Source organism: Sceloporus undulatus, chromosome 4, assembly GCF_019175285.1.
Source record: "Sceloporus undulatus isolate JIND9_A2432 ecotype Alabama chromosome 4, SceUnd_v1.1, whole genome shotgun sequence".
Lineage (NCBI taxonomy): Eukaryota > Metazoa > Chordata > Lepidosauria > Squamata > Phrynosomatidae > Sceloporus > Sceloporus undulatus.
In genome coordinates, this window is record NC_056525.1 from 65366763 (window position 1) to 65387782 (window position 21020).

At 39.0% G+C, this 21020-nt stretch overlaps 1 protein-coding gene across 1 annotated transcript in view; it reads left to right on the forward strand.

The window, feature by feature from the left end:
* The window catches only part of GRM4 (glutamate metabotropic receptor 4), a 456565-nt gene that overhangs the window by 197312 nt on the left and 238233 nt on the right, over window positions 1–21020 (forward strand). The window contains exon 3 of the mRNA XM_042465970.1: window positions 10812–11028. Within this exon, the coding sequence (XP_042321904.1) occupies window positions 10812–11028 (217 nt within the window). The remainder of the gene's footprint in view (window positions 1–10811; window positions 11029–21020) is intronic.

Genomic DNA, 21020 nt, shown 5'->3' on the forward strand with positions numbered 1-21020 from the left:
CAGGAACTCATAGGACAGTGGTTCTGAAACTTTTTACCTGTGGGACTCCATTTACATTTACATGCGAACATCACACACACCCTTCAACACAGTATCTTAATAAAAACATTTTGTTTTGTTTTGTGTGTGTCTTTTCATTCCCACAGTCATATTTTAACATTTTACGAGGAAATAGCTCTCAATTTCCTCCTCCTCCAGACAAAGGCTCCCTTCCCTTTCTCTTCCCCTCCAGAATAGAAGATGTTTGGGAAGAGGAGGTGGAGGAGAAGGGATCAAGGATGCCAAGTTTCCTGTCCTTTGAGCAACTCCCTTGCCCCCCCCCCCCGGGGGGGGGGTCTGAGAACCACTGCCATAGGATATTGTTGAGCAGCTAAACTGCAATCATAGCACTATAATTGTGTAGTCTGAAAGGGCCTCAGATGACAATGACCTCTTCCAAACTCAGATACTCTATGTTCAATGATCTCAAACCATTTCCTAAACACTAACTCCCACTGAGAAAACATCAGTGACCTATCATACATAACAAAGAAGTGATCGACTATGGTCAGCCATAACAATATAACATTTTTAAATAAATAAAACAGCTCAGCTAATATAAAATGTGATTATTTTTTTTAAAATAGCCAGTTTCAATAGATAGCATTATGGTCTTCAATCTAAGTTCAGATGTCGCCCCAGCTTTCATGGCCTTGAACAGGTCATTTAGATCCCAGCTTCGGTTCTCTATCAGTGAAATGGAAACAGTAGTGATCTATCTCAGTGGGTTAATGAGAAAAGCTATTACTTGCTCTGAATCTTAAAGGTTTAGGTTGAGTTATAAATCTAAATATTGGCAATAATAATGTACTGTGGATTCATTAGACTGTTGCTGAAATGAAATGTCGGTTATATATTTCATTGTACATGATAATTAATGGCCTGTGTGGTCTCTAGGAATTAGAACTAAAATGAAATTGCTTCCAGAGATTCACCTCAAATTTCTCCCCTGTGCATTTTGATGGCAAATGTTCCCTAGCTGTTCTCTCCCTCAAATATTATCTGGGTTTTCAGAATATTGATATCTGAATTTGATACTTAATGATATTTTATTTCAACATTTGAACACCCATGACAATTTATATTTCTGCAATATGTGATTGTTCACAGGTAATGTTACATAGTTTTGGGCAGTACAAATAGCTTTTAAATACATTTCATAGATCAAATGTTCTTACTTCAGGAAACATTTTACACCTTGATGTGTCTTAGCAGAAGAACCTGGACCATGTTTGAGTATACACACTCAGTTCACATGGGACTGTGTAAAGCAGCCTTTCTCAAGCCAGTGCCCTCCAGACGTCTATTACAGCTCCCAGCATCACAACATCCCATCATCACTAGTCAGAGCTGTACAATGTATTTGGAGAGTACCAGATTGAGGAAAGCTTGTTTAAGGCCTCAATGCTGCTGACTATGAATTTAGTGTGTCCAGCACTCCATAGTGGTTGCATATCGAAGAGGAAGATCAATAGTAAGAGACAAGCTATTTTTCTGACAACACTACTATATAATCTTTGACAATCTTTGATGGCTGAACATGCTATAGTAATAATACTGGATAGTATTCAATAGTTAACATGTAGTAGCATTTTAAAAACCTGACATTTGATAGATAACATGCAATGGAAATTACTGTTTGAGAGCTGTTGTTATTAGATTTTGTATCTGAAATCTTTCAAAATAATCTTAAGATAGCAATGAATCTAAACCATATTTAGAATCTTGAGAAAAATCTTGCATGCAAAAGGTAGGTTTGCAGTTTGCTTTTTTTTATCTGAAAATCTGGAATGGTGGATATGGAAACTCTGTTGAATTTTAAATATTAATTTCAACTCTTAGTAAGAATGCCTGAAGCTAAGAGGTAGCTGAGTACAAGACTAATTTGATTTCCTATTTAATGCTGATATGAAGAACTGACTGTGAATTTCTGCCTGTATAGAGTTTATCTATTGAAAAGCAAACTGGTCAGGATGGTATGATGAGTTGATCAGGCCACCAAACAAATATTGCTGCCCAAGCACATCCAGGCAGCTATAGACATCAGCACCTGGATTTCTACATATTCCTAAACTTTCACCTCCCTTTGTGACTTAGTTTTATGTTGACCAGATACCTAGGTGCTTGCAGGAGTGAGAAGGGCGATATAGCACCCATGGGAATGCCTTTCTTTTATTAAACAAGCTTCTCTTTGGGCCATTTCACACTACAGAATGATAGCACTATGTTACACATTAACTCTCATGACAACTTCCTAAATAATTCTTAGGTTTGTGGTTTCATGAGGCATGGGAGCATTCTCCATGAAGAGACTAGGATGGAACCATGATAGTTAAAGTGGCATCACAATTCTATCATTGTGTAGTGTGAAAGAGCCTTTAGTCTCCATGTAGCTAGCCCTAGAATCAAGATAAGATAAGACTTAAGACAGATTGCCCTTTACCTGCAAGCTGCATTGATGAGCTGTTATTTTTAGGATCTTAGTAAAGATTCTAGGTTTTTGCTGAGTTTTTGTTAGCTATTGCTATGTTTAAGAGAAACTGACTATTTCTAAACCTCTCTGTACCTCGGTCATAAATAAATATATTTAACTGGAAACTGAAGTGCAGCGTGCAGTTCAGCCCCCCCCACCTCCTTTGGCCTCAGCTTTCCTCAGATGCTGCAAACTAGAATCCTAGAGTTGGAAGAGACCACAAGCGCCATCCAGTCCAACTCACTGCCATGCAGGAACTCTCATTCAAAGTATACCTGAAAAATGGCCATCCAGCCACTGTTTAAAGACCTCCAAGGAAGGAGACTCCACTATACTCCGAGGGAGTTTGTTCCACTGTCAAACAGCCATTACTGTCAGGAAGTTCCTCCTAATGTTCAGCTGGACTCTCTTTTCCTGTAGCTTCCATTGCTTCATGTCCTATTCTCTGGTGCAGCAGAAAACAAGCTTGCTCCCTCCTCAATATGACATCCCTTCAACCACACAGTCAGTATTTATTGATTAGCCCATAGGCCATCTCAACGTACTACAATACAGAATACAAAATACAAAATAGATAAAATTCTATATAATTCTATATAAAACTCTGTATAAAACTCTAAATTAGAGTTATATAAGAGGAAAATAAGAGTAAAATATATGGGTATAAGAATAAAAATATAATAAAACTATATAGATACAAAACTATATAAATACAAAACTAATAAATCACTCTATAAGACTCTGTGTAAAAGGTTAAAAAAGATATATGGGTAGATAAAAATAACAATAATACAAAAGTCAGCAATGTGATAAACAGAATAAAGTTACAATCATACATCAAAATTCTTCATCACCCCTGCAATTTACCCCAATCATCTAGATCAGGGGTAGGCAACCTTTTTGAGCCGGGGGGCCGGGTTGCTGTCCCTCAGACAACTGGGGGGCCGAAGCCAAAAAATAAATAATTAAATAATTTTAAAACAAATTAAAGAAATAATTAAACCGGGACAAATGTAAGACAAAATTTTCAAATGGTGGACACTTTTTTTAAAAAAGTGGAGGACACGTGAAAAAATTTGCTGATTTTTAAAAAAAATGTTAATATAAATGCATGTTTCTGAGGCTTCTATAGACCCTGCGTGCAAGAGGCCAAAGGCCCCAGCAGCAATCGGCAGCAGGACTGGGCTGGGGCCGGTCCCAAAGCCTCGCTGGGCCACATCCAGCCCACGGGCCGCAGGTTGCCTGCCCCTGATCTAGATCTCAGGTGTATTGCTTTGCTTAAATATCAAGCTGTAATGAGAGATATTTTTGAGTCTTGACCACTTATGAAATATGTTGTTCTAATGTGAGTATCCCAGTACATTGTTCATTTGATATATGGACCGAGATACAGATCTCTTTCCTGCTGGTACAGTTGGCACTCAAATAATATGTGAGCTATATCCTCAATTTCATGATCTCTACAAATGCAGGTTTGCTCATTATAAAGAATGCCATTAAATCTCCCAAACCTTACCATGGTATCAAGCCATTCGAATCTTGACATCCCTTCAAATATTTAAACAGGGCTATCATATCACTTCTCAACCTTCTCTTCTCCAGGCTAAACATCCTCAGCCCCCTAAGTCATTCCTCATAGGGCTTGGTTTCACCATTTTAGTCGCCCTCCTTTGGACACGCTCCAGTTTCTCAACATCCTTTTTGAATTGTGGTGCCCAGAACTGGACACAGTATTCCAGGTGGGGCCTGACAAGAGCAGAATAGAGTGGCACTATTACTTCCCTTGATCTAGACACTGTACTTCTATTGATGAAGCCTAAAATCGCATTGGCCTTTTTAGCTGCCACATCGCACTGTTGACTCCTGTTCAACTTGTGGTCTACTTGGACTCCCAGATCCCTTCCATACGTAGTCTCATTTAGCCAGGTGTCCCCCATCCTATATCTGTGCATTTCATTCCCCCCTCAAGTGCTTACATTTCTCCATGCTGAAATTCTTTTTGTTAGCTTCAATGTGCAAAAATAATTTGTACTTAGTTAACTCAAAAGAGGGGAGAGAGGAAAGGATGGAACAGAACCTTACCCTTCTCAGGATGCTGTGGCAAAAGCAAACCAGTGCATCCTCTCCTAGCTTATCATCTTCCCCATTAACAACTTTTTGATTTAAACTACACTCTTGCTTGGCCACATGTGTCCCAGTTTTTCTGTGAAATATTGGAGGGTATGAGATCTGCGAACTCATAGTCTCACAGATAGACATTATTTGTCACACTCAACATAATACAAGCAGGGAGCATCTAGCAAGGTCATTCTAATAAGTATTTTGTGTCCATTTTGAGTATCTAACCAACCTACAGCTATGTTTCTACATGGTGCTAATTCAGACACCCCTATACTTATACTTTTGTCTCTTGGTGCCTTGGGCCCCTTCTGCTTTGGCCACAACTCGCTATGGCGTTAAATGCTGCCGTTTTGGGCTTCAGAACTGGTTTGTTCTAAAATAATATGTGATCAAGGCCATTAAAAAAAAAAAAGAATCAAACCTCAGAAGGTAACTTCATTAAATATATAGTGTGTGTGTATGTGTGTGTACAAGTAGGGGGGTTGTTACCAAAGTGACTGGTTGATAGTTTCAGCTGTCATGTTTCTCCTATATGTGTGTGTGTGTGTACAGTATTTTTTTTAAAAAAACTTTCCTTTTCTCTCCTATCCCTGGAGTTTCCTGACTGCCCTTTTGAAGCCCATCATAATTAGGCTCCAAGCATGGGAAGAGGCAAAGTTGGTGGGCGGTGACAGCTGCACCAATTAAGCAAATATAAACCATGAAAGGGGGGAAATTAAAGCAGAAGAGAACTGTTTTATCGGCTCTTTTAGAAATCTGAAACCCAAGTCTTAGGAGTCCTTTAGATCTCCCTTCTGTGGCTGCTCCTGAGCCCAGAATCCATCTGGAACCTCTCTCTTTTCTTCCTACATGTATTCTTAAGAGATGAGAGGCTGAGGTTTTTGTTTATCATCTTCTTTTCTTCTTGGGGGAGACTCCAGCCTTTTCTTTCATCTGTCATTCTCTGTTGTGGTGCCAAGTTTTGTGAGAGAAAACAGGACAGCAATGGCATGATGATTTCGAGTGCTTCCCAAGCTCCTTGGCTGTGATCAGACAGAACATGTTCTTTTGAAAAGGAGAAAGAATAGGCTATCCTTCTAGTTTCAGAATTATTGCTGTTCTCTGCTAGGTGAAGCATAACCATTATCTTGGTGGCAGCTGGTGGGTCTGAGACAGTGAAACAGCTTTGGAGTTTGGTCTTAATTGTAAAAGTACCTAGGAAAGTGCTGAACCCTATTCCCTGAATAGTTGAATACACCGCAGATAGCACCTTTCAAGTTTGGATTCCAGTTGGCCCTCCATATCCACAGCTTCCTTATCCACAGATTCAACCATCTATGGTTTAAAAATTATATATATATACATATATATGTGTGTGTGTGTGTGTGTGTGTGTGTGTGTGTGTGTAGGCATACTGATATATATGTACTTAGGATGCCATCACATGGAGGAGGCAAGCATAATGAAAACGTGATTAAAATGCGGTAATAGTGCAATCGGGGGAAGATTATCACATCCCTGCATGCTTCTCCCATTTGTGTCTCATGCGTAAACTGGGATGCACCACTGGATAATAACAGAAACTCATGTTATTACCCAAAGACATGTTCCTTACAGTTTACGCATGGGACACAAATGGGAGAAGTGCATGGGTGTGTGATAATCTTTCCCCGAATTGCACTACAGTGGACCCTTGTTATATGCTGGGGTTTGGTTCCAAGATCCCTCGTGTATAACAAAATCTGTGTATGCTCAAGTCCCATTAAATATAATGACATAGCAAAATGGTGTTCCTTATAAAAAATGGAAAATCAAGGTAACTTTATACTTTTTTTTGAATATTTTCAAACCGTGGATACTTGAATCCATGTATTAAAAAATCTGTGTATAAGAAGGGCCTACTGTATTACCATGTTTTAATCACATTTTAATGACACTTGCCTCTTCTGTGTGAAACCATCCAGAGATTCCTAAGGGCCCACTGTTGATCCCAGGGCGGATTCAGTGCTGTACTGATATTGGAATCATCAGCTCTCACTGTGCCATTTTACAGGACTGATTAAAGAGGGCCTTGGGTTGAATCAGAAGCCACTGAGAACCATTTAAGATCTTGATTTTCATTCTCTCTTTATCACTATTTTTATTTGCAACCAGTTTCTGGATGTACCAAGTGTCAAAGACACAATGTCTGGATACAGGTCAGGACTCCGAGTACAATGTTATCAAGGGTAAAGTCTCTGTCTGCGTTAGACTGTTGATCTGTTACACCTATGTGAGCACATTGCCTGTTTGACTTTGGTTTGGACCCTTCATTTCAACTACCTTTGATTGCCTTTTGTAGTTTAAACATGGGGAAGTAGCAGTACAGGAAAAAGTAGTACTACTGTTAGCAACTTATTCCTTCAGATGCATGTAACAGTTCACTGGAGCTTGAGTGCTGGTTGGCACCAGGGACAGTTTCCTAGTCCCTGCTGGCATATTGTACAAATATGAAAGGTCTCAAAGGTGCAGTCGGCTGGAACAGCTGACTGGTCTTCATTCTCAGATTGCTGCTTTCAAGAGAGGGCTGGTGCATTCACCTGCCAAGTCCTGGCACAAACCCTTTCATTCTTTATATGATCCTTGATTTTAAATCAAGCTCACAGCTGACTTGGTCTAAAGGTTGGAGAATGGCATTTAATTCATACCCAAATGCATTCCCTTTAGAATTCTGTCTCTCTGATAATAATTCCTACCTTGAGACCTACTCCCAACAGAGCATTGCAAAAGGAAGTCTGTGGATATTCTTCCTGCTGTGAGAACTTGAATCATGACAAATACACTGTGGTCACACAGAATTAGATGGCTATAGCAGGGTCAGGAAAGTTGTGTGTTTGCAGCCAGAAGGACATCCTGGCATGTCATGGTTGAAAAATAATTTGATTATATACTGTATTAAGTCCTATATGGCTTGGGTTCAAGTTATTTGAGGAAAGATATCTGCCTTTATGAGCCTAGTAGAGCTCTAAGATATCTGGAGAGGCCCTTTCGTCTGTCCCACCACCCTCTCAGATGTGTTTGGTGGGAACAAGAGAGAGGGCCTTCTCAGTGGCTGCCCCCAAACTTTGGAACTCGCTCCTTAGAGAGGCCAGGATGGCTTCATCCCTGCTGTCCATTCGGCAGCAGATGAATAAATACATTCTAGTGCTGCCAGGCTTTTTCAGACTGATGAAGGTTGGGTGTTGTGTGATTCAGATTTTAAGGTTTGTGTGGAATTCTTAATGCATTTTAATATTTTAAATGTTTAATGTTTTAAACTTTATAAAGTATTTAATTGTTTTTAAACTTTATATTTTAAATGCTTTTTTATTGTTTTTAAATATATTGTTAGCTGCCTTAAGTTCCTATATTGAGAAAAGGGCAGGACATAAAAACAACAGCAAGAATGCTGACATTAATAACTGAAATAATTTAATTAGATTCACTCATTTGTTTAAAGTGTTATTGTCAGATCAGACAATTGTAGGCCCAGGAATAGTATGGAGGTTGTTACTTTGGACCTTAGGGCAGCAGATTATTTAAATTAGTCTTATCCTTAATGAATTCACATAGCTGTAAATCTAATTGTTTGTCCCATCCAGATAAGGCCAATTGAATCAGTGGAACCTACAATAATGTTGACTTACCAAATTGCCATTAAATCAAAGGATCTACTCTAGAGACTAACTATAAGATTTGGACCATAATCCTATTTGAAGATGTCTAAACTAATGGCCATCCCTACATCTTGTAAGAACAAATTCCATATTTTAAATAGGTTCTATGGCTGCATCTGCACTGCAGAAATATGCCTTTTGACACTTAGAATCATAGAATCATAGAATCGTAGAGCTGGAAGAGACCACAAGGGCCATCCAGTCCAACCCCATTCTGCCATGCAGGAAATCACAATCAAAGCATCCCCGACAGATGGCCATCCAGCCTCTGTTTGAAGACCTCTAAGGAAGGAGACTCCACTACACTTCGAGCGAGTTTGTTCCACTGTCGAACAGCCCTTACTGTCAGGAAGTTCCTCCTAATGTTGAGGTGGAATCTGGCTCAATGCTATGGAATCCCAGGATTTGTCGTTTGTTGTGACACCAGAGCTCTCTGATAGAGAAGGCTAAATAGCTCACAAAACTACAAATCCCAGAATTCTATAGCCATGGCAGTTAAAGTGGTATCAAACTGCATTATTTCTGCAGTGCAGATGTAGCCTATATCAGGATGGACAAAGTGAGGTCCTGGGGCTGCATGCAGTTCCCCAGGAAGGTTTATGTGTCCCTCAGTATCTCAAGAATACCTAGACAAACTGTTTTTTAAACAAAACAGGAGGAATATATGCTGTTCCTGGAAACCCCTATGTGCAACAGTTTGTCTTTTAAACAGCTTGCGAGGCCTCACTGTACTGTTTAATACACACACACACACACCATTTTCTACTTGCCATAGTTGCCCACCCCTGTTCTGTGTGAAGGAATACTTTATCTTACCTGTCCTGAATCTCCTACTACTAAAAGCTCACTGAATAGCCCTGGTTCCAATACTATCTACTAGAAATTAGCATTTCTGTGCTAATTTTCTTCTCAAAGGAATGGATAATATTAGCAATTTTCTTTTTGCTTTTGTTAAAGGACCTCTCCACTTTGGACTTAAAGAAATCTGTTTTGTATTCTTTTAGCCATATTTTATCTTCTGGATTGAACAAATGTACTTTTGTTTGGATCAGGGGTGGTCTCTGCTTTAAACATATTGATTTAACTTTTGCAGAGTTTCCCCCAGTTTTCTTGTGTCCCTCCTTTGGCTTCAAAAAAATCTTTTCTTTTTAGGCATTTTAAAAACACATTAAAAAAAGATCAGCTCAGCAGTCTTAAGCCAAAAATAAGCAAAATAAAACAAACAAACAAACAAAACAAAAAAATAAAATAAAAATAAAAAATCCTAAAGTTGTTTTGTAGAGAAACCGCACAAAATGTGCAAGAAATGATTACAAGAAATGATATTTCTGTGCAGAAAATAACATTTTGGTGTAGAAAAAATGCTTTATTATACACAAAACAACCACAGGTGAATTTTTCATAAAATAAGTACCGAGGGAAGATTTTTATAAATCCAGGATTCTTCTCAAAGATCTCTTGACAATCAACAAACATGTTTTACAGCCATTTAAAAATATTTTCAAATATTCTTCCCATCCTTATTATCTATGTTCTTTAATATTCACTATCAATACCATCTACAATGATGTATTATCTGTTTTTAGATTGTTATTTGATGTTTTAACGCTGTTTTTGCTGTTTTTATACTGTTTTTTTAACGTGTACACCACTATGATCTTGAAAAAGGAATAGTGGTATATAAGAATAAAGTATTATTATTATTATTAGTATTATTATTACAATGATGTATCCCACAGTCATGTGTCTGTCTTCTTTCCTTTTTTCTATAGCAAATAGTCTTAAATTCTGAAACATTTACCATTTGTTTACCATCAGAAACAGCCTCTATTTTTCTTTTAAGATGCCTGCTTTGGAATGATGACTTGCAATTGCCCGCTAGATCTTGAATAAAAATGAAAGAAACATGATCTAGCTCTATTTCCCATTGAGTCACCCTTTTACTTCTAGCAAATTCCTCTTTAGAATTTCATCTTTTTCACTTGCAACTGTGCACTATAACTTGGATGACAACAAAAAGCACTCTGTAACATCTTGTGTTGTGAATCAAAATTTCCTGATAAATTCTGGCTGGACATCTTTTTTGTGTAAAGTAAAGTTTAGAATTTCAACTTGAAATTGGGCATTGCAGCTTGGGCAACTAAAAATGCATTGTCAGGTTTTGAGATATCTCAAGTGATGTTTTGATGAGGTTTAGCTGCCACAGATGCACATTCTTTAATTTTTATAGTTCTCTTTTGTAATTAGATTTAAAATGGAGTTTGCCATTTTCACATCAGCCACACACTGGACAAACATTTTCATCAAACTGTTCACGAAAACAGGCAAGTAGAATATGCTTCCACTGTTTCCCCCTAATTCAGTTATTTGAGTGTTTGCTCCCATCCCTTTTGTAAGAGAAGAACAACATCAGTTTATTGACAACCTCATGGGCTAGTATTTGATTTGTAGATTTCTCAGACTGGTTTAGTTTAATAATGTGTTTTCTCTCTTTGATTTTACAGATTCCTCAAATAAGCTATGCTTCCACTGCCCCTGACTTGAGTGACAACAGCAGATATGACTTCTTTTCCCGCGTTGTTCCCTCAGACACCTACCAGGCCCAGGCAATGGTGGATATTGTGAAAGCATTTAAGTGGAATTATGTTTCAACTTTAGCCTCTGAAGGTAGCTATGGTGAGAGTGGAGTAGAGGCATTCATCCAGAAATCCAGGGAAAATGGTAAGTCACTGTTCTGATAAGGATATGATATATGGGACAGGAATAATGTATAGAACTGCTCAAAATAATGAGTAAATTGTAACACTTTTTTCTATAGAATGAGATATGGGCCATAGTGCAAAGAATTATAGGTGCTGGATAAAGGGATATTTAACATGTTATTAGATTTAGCTTTTCACTCATATTTCAGATTTGGAAGCTACCATTACAGAGCTCTACTGTGACACATTTCTGTCCACTGTGTTGAAGTTACTGACTTCATTGTCTAGAAAGTGATGATGTCAGAAGGTGACAAGGAAATTATTGATATTGGTTAGTGTTGCTTAGAATGCTGTAAGTGTAAGTATGATGCTTTCAATGAGGCCAGTGTCATGGTGATGTCCTGCACATGGTGGATCATCTAGCAACTGGGTGTCTCCTACATTTTCTGCTACAGCTTGACAGAATGTCTGCCATGAAATGCCAAAAGTTGCTTTCTGGCAGATTGAGAGAGCACTTGATGTAAAATGTGGTCTGTTACTGGTAGTAGTAGTAGAAAAGCCATTGCTTTAAGACCACGGAGAGGGGGGAATGACAAAGGTGCAAGCTTTTCTGCATTTTGTGAGACAACTGTTTATTTAGTGTTGAAGAATATAATCTGGAATGCTATTATCTGCGAAGACAGAAATATTTGTGGAATTTAGGAGGAATGCTTCTCATCTGCCTAACATAGAGGCAGACCAACAATCTTCCCCATTTCCTCCTTCTCCATTGTTCTTTGTGTGGTCCATACTATAATTCTGTAGAGCTACAATTAGATAAGTTATAGCCAAGGTGAAAATGGGAAGAATAGTGACACTCTGATAAACAGTGCCTTTTGAAATACAGTCATCCCTCCATATTTGTGGCTTTGATATTTGCGGATTTGATTATCCGTGGATTTCATTAATATGTTCTCTCTAGGAATATCTAGGTCCTCCAGTGCAACTCTATGGTCAACTTTAACTAAACGTTGCACTGAAAGACCTAGAGATTCCTAGAGAGAATACTCTATTAGGCACTGGTAGCTCCTCCAGCGCCGTTCTATGGTCAGTGTAGGTTGGACATTGACCACAGAGTTGCACTGGAGGACCTAGAGAGTCCTAGAGAAGTGTCCTCTCAGGTAAAAACAAGGTGTTTTTGTTATTTGCATTTTTTCCATATTCACGGGGATCTTGTGCCCCTAACCCTAGCGAATATGGAGGGACAAGTGTATTCTATCTATGAGATGTTTCCAGTGATTGTTCATTACAAGCCATGACATATCATCTCTTTCCAGTCTTGGCCAATTATAATATTCTGTTCACAATCACATCCAACCCTCTGAGGATCCTAATGTGTACCACATAATCTGTGCAAGTGAAGCATCTGTGATCATGTCAGCTTGAATGAGGTCTAGTCTTGTTGGAGGAATAAGTCTTGAATAAAAATAAATGTTTCAATCATTGTGAACCCTGTATAGTGGCCCCATTCCCTTTCACTATTACTTGTGTCTTTAACAGCAGGCTGAGAAATACAAATACTGTATAGGAGGTAACCCATCATTTCCTTCCACAACAGAAAGCCCTTTGCCTGCTAAACTTTAGTATGTCAGCCTACTGTGAAAATGAATGGAGCTAAGCCAGTACAAAAGGTGGCAACTCAACCTGTGATATTGATTTATGGGAGAGGTCCTGAAGTGCTTTTGAGCATCCAGCAGTTCATCTACAAAGCCAAGGACTGAGTTCCTGGAAGCTTTCCTTGGTTAGAGAGCTTTCAGATCAGTGTTTGTGTGGTTGGCCCCTCTCCCTGATCTGCCAGACTAGCCAGCCAACAGAGGTATGTTTCCAACCGTGAACAAAACCCTCTGTGCTTATGTTTATACAGCACATCAAGCTCATTGTAATTGCTTATTTCCAAGGACCACATAGTGTCCAAATGTTAGACATTGGCAATACCCTGCAGATATAATCCTGCTATAAATCACGCCTAAGCTCTTTTAATTGCACAGCCTAGTTTGAATTCATTATTGTAACTGTTTGCAGAGGAGTGGCAGTTTGCAGGGAATTGCAGATAAGACAGGGAAAGGCACTAGGATTGGACCCTGACATGGATTTCATAAGAAGTGCTTGCTGGAGGCAAAATAGTGTGAAAATGTATTTCTTCCCAGAAAAAAATAACTAACAAACCAAGGGCCATTCCAATGTAAACCAGGTCTCCTTTGGAAGCTATGTGGCCATTGCCACTTCTTCTCTCCATAAACAGAAAACAATCAGCATGAAACCTGGCATGGCATAGACGGTGAATGTGGGGAGACAAGGGGCCAGGTACAGTTCCTGGCCAGTCAGGTAGCACACCCACCCACTGACACACACACACACACACACACACACACACACACACACACACTTTTTATTTTTTGTATTTATTCAGGTTCAAGTCTCCCTTGTCTGGAATCTCAAAATCTGAAATATTCCATAATCCAAAATTGCTCACATGGGTAGCTGAGATAGTGACACCTTTGCTTTCTGTTGGTTCAGTGTACACCATCTTAGCTTCATGCACAAAATTATTAAAAAAATGTTATGTATAAAATTACCTGCAGGCTATGTTTATAAGGTGCACACAAAACAAATGAATTTCATGTTTAGACTTGAGTCCCATCTTCATATTTTCTCATTATACATTATATATACAAATATTCCAAAATCTGAAAAAGCATTTCAGATAAGGGAGACACAACCTGTACTCCCTGAACCAAAGCTGGTGATGATGGACAAGCTTTTAATTTTTTTTGTAATATCTGGGGTGTGGTGTTCAAATTAGCTGTTTTCTTGATATTGGGAGGCTCCCTGTGACCATGCATGGGCTTTTGTTGCTACAGGAAAGTCAGCCTGTAATCACAGAAGGCACACAGTGACTTGGAGGGATATGAGAAGGAACCATTTTCCACCTGAGATAATGGAGAAGAGTTACAAATTCTTTGCTGGTTTAACCCTTCACTCAGTGGCAGGAAGCATAAATACTCCCCTCTTAGTTTGAATAGATGGCCATCTTCCAGGAGAAGTCTTATCCCTGTTTATCTTCTTTTCCCCAAGCTCTTAAGCAGGGACATAGCCAGGATTTTGGGAAGGGGGGGGGGTCCAGATAGCGGCATACACCATTCATTGTATCTAATGGAAGGGGGGCGGATCCAACAGACCCCCCTTCCTTGGCTATGTCCCTGTCTTAAGGATCCTACAGAAATGTTTCTATCCATCTGACATGACAGGACAATTCAAGCCAATGAGAGTAAACATATCTTGGTAAATAATACAGCAGCGAGAAGTCGAAGGGTTTCATGGCTGGCATCCATAGTTTTTGTGGGTTTTTGGAGCTATATGGCCATATTCTAGAAGATGGCGTTCTCTGAAGAGGCCAGCCAAGGATGCTGGTGAAACGTCAGGAATAAACTCTTCTAGAACATGGCCACATAGCCCGAAAAAACCACACACACACACACACACACACACACACACCAAACAATACAGCAGTGAGTTCCTGATGCCTGTGAATTGTCTGAGCACCAGTAGATGGCACTTCAGCACTTGCTGCATAATCCCTATTATTGGCATTGTGGGATGAATAAAAGTTGTTTCTAGGCATCTCAAATAACTTCTGCTGGGGCAGCCTGATGGCATAAATTATAGTTCAGTGGCTGGGACACAGGGGTGTGTTAATGGGCAGAAGACCCATTGTCAGGTAGACATGAATACAAGAAACTTTCCTCATCACCACATCTTTCTGGGGAGGGGGAGCAACAAGTGTCTTTTTCCTGCATGTACTGCTAAAGATACAGGGCCTTTTCCCCTGAAAAGGTATCTGCAGCAGGTATCACATATCATACCTTCGTCACTTGCCATGCCTTGGGTAAAAGAGGGTTCTGTATGCTATAGCAGATTGGCAGAAGAATGTCGAGATAGGAGACTAATGGGACAAGAGATAAGGTGCCTGCATCCTCCTTCACTGCCTCAGAATATTTCACAATACAGACAGGATCTCTGAGTCACAGTTTGGCAACCAGAAGAGGACTGTCTGTGCAATTTGAATTAATCCATTGCTTTTCCTCAGTCCCTGATAATCTTGTGTTCAGGAGTCTTTGCATAACAGTTTTCTCTCTACAGGTTTTGTATAATCACTTTGTTGTTGTTGTTGTTGTTGTTGTTGTTGTTGTTGTGTGCCTTTGAGTCATTTCGGACTTATGGCAACCCTATCACAGGTTTTTTTGAAGCTGAGAGAGTGTAACCCAATGGATTTCCATGATTGAGCTGGGAACTGAATGTTGATCTCCAGTGTCATAGTCAAATGCTCAAACCAGTAACCCATGCTGGCACTTAATCACTGTATACTATATAGCATATACAGTGCGCCTTTGGCTTACGCAGGGGATCCATTCCAGATGCCCCCCCCCCCGCGTAAACCAAATACTGTGTGTGCTCAAGCCCCATTCAAGTGAACGGGGCTCATGCATGTGACGGTGCAGCAGCGCATCCCATTCATCCGAATGAGATGCATCACCCCTTGTGCCCTGAACATTCCCACGCAGCTTTGCACATATGCTCAAAGCCGCATATAACGTGGGCTCACTGTACTATACTATTGTGGAAATGAATTTTCAGAATCTGATGGTCCATGGTGATGCCAGTGTCAAACAACTCCTCACTCCTCTCCAGCTTTAGGAAATATTTTCCTGGCCATTTTGAATTAAAAGATGTGTAACAATAAGAGTACACTCAACTGTTGCATTCTATACATACCCTTAACTTTTTGTCATACTACTCTTCTATCAGTCTTTATCCAACCACATAGGGATGGGTAATGCCATACTTTCAGCTTGCATAAAGCACCTGTGTTGTGTTGGTATTGGTGTGTGTTGGTATTGGTGTTGCTGCTCCCTCCCCTCCCCCGCACATATATTTACTTTGGCTTCTTCCACTAGTTTAATGTGCAGCTGAACTTTCCAATCTGCAATTTCCCCACTTTGTATGTCCACTCTGTGGATTCTGTACATCAAAGGCAGCTTCCAACCTGCATCTTTCTTTCCAGGACAGTGTGCCCTTCTGTTCTCTAGAGAAGGTGTACAGACTAAAAACACAGTTTAAGAGCTGGTGAGGTAACACAGCTCTGTCTCCTTCATGCATAGAGATGTGTTGTCTCCATCCAAAGCAGGATTATGCTGACAGATCTTCCTCTGCCTTTATATTTGTCTTGCTTCTGTGAAGACATGCTGAGCCATCCTCTCTCTTCTCTCATACATGCCCTCTGTACTGGGACTAGTTCAAAGCAGGGGAAATTGTTTTTAAAAAACATTCATTAATGCGGATGATTAAAAATGGAAGATTAATTCTTCATCATGAATGTAACAGGTGAAATCATCTCACTGACTTACCCTACTTACCATAGTTCTTTACTTAAATTGTTAGTTTTGAGACAAACCATGGTTGTTACACTGTGGACCTATAGGAGCATAACTGTAAGGCTAATGAAGTAAACTGGTGTTTGTATTCATTCATTTCTTTAAATTTGTTTTTTCTTCAGAAATGTTCTTTGTATCATTTATTTATTTACCTTTCCTAATGTGATACTTTCTGCAGATGGATTACAAATCCTATAACACAATTGCTAAGTGGTTATGGTGGGAATCCAAGACATCTGGAAACCTTTACATTGGGGAAAGCTGTCCTAAAACATGGCATCTCATCTTACAACATTTTCAGTTAACTGTTGTCACTGTTTATTATCTCTCTTCTCTTATTTCCATTGCTGCCCACTCCCTCCAACATGTATGCTGTATAGTTATCCTTCAAATGTCTTGTTTGTTAAAGATTAATAAGGAGTGATGTTAAAGATAAGTAAGAATGATGTTTTTATTTCAGCTTATCCACTGCAAGTGCAGCAATAAGTGGTTACAAAGATTTGTGAGTGAATCAAGGATGGAGAATTTTTAATCAGAAATGTTTTGCGTGCCTCTGAGGATATGCAGAACATTTTTCTGCATAGTTGAATTGTTCCCTCTTTACTTCCCCACTCATAATCAAAGTGTTATTTGCAAAGATCAGTAGTAGTATCCATATTTTCCATGCAAAAGCTTGTTGTTATTGTATTTATTTGCTTCTTCAGAAAGCATTTGCTGTTGCCTTCCTCTGAGGCTGACTTGCCCAAGGTCATCCAGTGGGTTTCCATGCCCGAATGGGGATGCGAACCCTGGTCTCTCAAGTCATAGTCCATGAAAAAGCTAGTGACCCCAAATTTAACCACAAGTATCTCTAGTTCAAAAGATCAGCTATCCACTATTTTCTGTACCCATATTACCATAATATTTGTTTACTTACATGTATTAACCTTGGTATGTAAAGCTGATAAAGTAAACTGTTTGTATTCATTCTTTTTTTCCTTCCTGTATTTCACATGTGAATCTTCTGTTACAAAGGTTGAGGAAATAATTGAAGGAACCCTAGAAGCATGTGAAGACTTGGTCATCTTCTGTGGCCAAGTCCTAAAACCTCCTCCCATCACACCTGTCAATTAAAAAAAAGGCGTCTCAGAAATGGATTCAGCAACCCTATATGAACCTGGGACTAAATTCTATTGAGCTCCTTGGAATGTATATATGAGTAGACTATTGTTTAAAAAAAAAAACATAGGTAGGCTAGGGCATGAGTTTCCTTAGCTGTCTCACTTTGATCAAAAGTAGCTCTGTAATAGTTCCAAACATGCCTTTCAAAGAGTATGATATATTGAAGCGGGGGGAGGGGGGGTGAGGTGGAGACCAGAATGTGAAGCAGTGGAATGAGAAAGTGGGAAAAGAGAAGAGAAGAGGAAATGGGGAGTGCTGAGGAAAATCTTTCACTTACTTGTCCAAGTGGGCAGCACTCAGTGAGCAAAAAAAAATACACTGAATGAGTTCAGTGCAGCTTACCCCAAATGATGTTTAAAAACACAGGAAAAAAATCAATAAAATTAGAGGATGAGGAAGATTGAAGAGATTCATAATACTTGTCATCATAACTAAGTAAGACTCTAACAACAACCATACAAGCCATGAGTCCCCATGTGGGGGCATGGGGGGTGGATGAACACCAGTCTTCAGCACTAAAGGGCCTGATATTCTTTCTGAGAGTCAACATGGTGTAGTGGTTTGAGCATTGACTTACGACTTTGGAGACCAGGGTTCAAATTTCTGCTCGATCATGGAAACCACTGAGTAACCTTGGGTGAGTTACACTCTCAGTCTCAGAGGAAGACAAGGGCAAATCATCTCAAAACAAAACTTGTGAGGAAGCCTCCATGACAGATTTGCTTTAGGGTCTCCATAGGTTGCAAATGGCTTGAAGGCATACAGCAAAAACAATATGGCTGTTTGAGGGCCTCTTGCAACATCCCTCATCCCATTCCAGGATAGGGATGGATTTGAAAATATTTTTAAATGTTTTTTTAAAAATACACGTTTTTCATTTAATGTTGAGGAAGCATGATGAGATGAATCATGGACTGATGCAAATCTTCACAATTCCTGACTTATTTGGAGCAAAATTTACATTTATCTTTTTTTATTGCACAGAAAACAGTTAGAAAATAGCATTTTATGGACAGAAAACAATCTTTATATAGATAAATAGCATTTTCTGCACAGAAAAAGCTGTTTCCTACACAAAAATGCTGTAATTGGGAACTTAATCTGTGCAAAATTTGCATGTCATTGATTTGCAAAGAAAACATTTTCTATGCAGGAAACAGCATTTTTAAACAGAAAATAGTATTTTTGTATCAAGATATTATCTTCTGTGCTGAAAAGCTGTTTTCTGCACAGAAAATGCTGTTTAGTATGCAAATCAAAAGAGAAATTTTGTGTAGAATAAGTCCTGAATTACGAATGGGCTTCAGAAACTGCATGATTTGCAAAGGCATTGTCATAGTGGGAAGAAAATTATTAAAGTTATTTGTTGGTTCCTTCAGGAAGAAAATATATGTAGAATTACATCCTTCTGTTAATCAGTGGCTCACTGTTTCTCTTCCTCACCATCCTTTTATTTTTTAAACACATGCAGAAGAAAGAAGATTAGAACAATGGCCAGAGTGCACAGAAAATTGCAGTTGATGTATTCTGTCTATGCCTAATCCCTTTCAAGTCCTCTTACTTTATAGGGCAGAAAGAGCACCACTGTACCCCTAACAAATTCTAATCACTTAAAATCGCTCTCTCTCTCTTAAAAGGTACATAAATAATTGCAGCATTGATCTGGCAGTCAAGCACTTTGAGGAAGCTATCAAAATTAATAATTCAATGCATTAGTTTAATGATTCCCCACTCCCAAAGTTTTAGGCTATCTTTCTGGAAAGGCTATACTATGGAAAGAAGAGGCATTCTCTCTTTCTCTTTCACTCCAATCCCCCTACCCCACCCCAGTGTAGTATGCAGGTGGGTATGCTGTACTGGGATGTGGAAAGAGGAAGGCTATTCCCTGGTATGAGCCAAATCTTGTGATCTTAGCTGGCACTGTTGGAGGAGGAAGAGTATACACACTGATGAAAGCAATATATGGCTTATGAATCTTCTCTTGATGTGGGCAGTACAAAATAAGCAGCTGACAAATTTCAGAAAAACTCACCTACTCTATGAAACTAGATGTTTGTAATTTTAGGAAAAGAAAGGCACAGGAAAGAGGAGACGTGGGGAGGGAAGGGAGAGGAGAAGGAAGGAAGCCATTTCTTTAACTCTCCAAATTGAAAACTGAATTGAAAGGCTGTGCAATGCCACTGATGTTCCCTTGCAGCCTAATCCTTCTGAAAGATTAAAGATGTCTTTGGCCATGTATTGTATTGATTCATTCTCTGAAGTATAAATCATTTGTTCGCCAGCAGGCTGGCAACCAACCAGCACTTACAGTTGAATGTTTAAGGAAAAGACCTGTGTGTGTGTGTCTGTGTGTATGTACTTTTCTTAGATAAACCAGCAAGACAGATCATAAAATGGCAAGGAGGAATCTCATGGTATTCACTCAAAAAGAATGTCCAGCCAAGCAGAACATTCTAAGGAGGAGGAAAAGTATCCACAGCTTTGCCTTCCCTTTGATGACTTTCTCTAGGCCAGGGTTTAGAAGCAAGGCTTCCTAGAATACTGAACAAGATAAGTAGAATTATTCAAAGGCAGAGAATATCTTACAATACCCAGTTTGTCCTGCAGCATCCTTAAAGCATCTCATTTCTATTCAACAACTAAGCCATGCCTCTATTTTGCTGATGGAAATGATACATGCACACCTGTAGTTTACAAACAACCTGTAAGTGCAACAAAAAAGTTAGAATCATATTGGTGGAAGTTGCATATTGTCATTTATAGCCACCTCCAAGTGTCCTTTCTGTATAAAGTGATGGGCTGATTTAGACAGAGACTAATCTGGTAGGGTATGGCTGGAGGAAGCATAAGATATTAAAAAAAAATCTTCCCTAAATGGTATGGTATACTTTAACTTCTCATAATAAGGGAAGTTAAGTAACAAGGATATCACATATGAATGGTAAAAGCAAGACAAGCTGATCATTACAGCATTCCATTAAAATATCACCATCGTAATGTGACATTATGCAATAGGGATGCAAATCTTCACATTTCATTCTTGTACACAAGCATGAGTATAAGAGTCCACAAGTTAGACGGATTTCTTTTCCCTGGACAAAATTATAATAGTTCTCCCACATTTTTTGATGATTTTTCACGTATTTCAGAATTGTTTTGCAAAATATTTTGGGGGCAAAAACATTGTTTTTGTGCATAAAATATCATTTTCTCCACAGAAAAAAAGTACCCTTTGCATAGGATTCATTTTTTATTTTGGTCCAAGAGCAATGGTTTTTTTGTGGGGTTTTTTTTTTTTTTTGCACTAATCGCTTTTTCACAAAAAAGCAAAACCAAACCATTTCCCCCTCTGTGTATTAAAACATGGCTTTTCAGCATG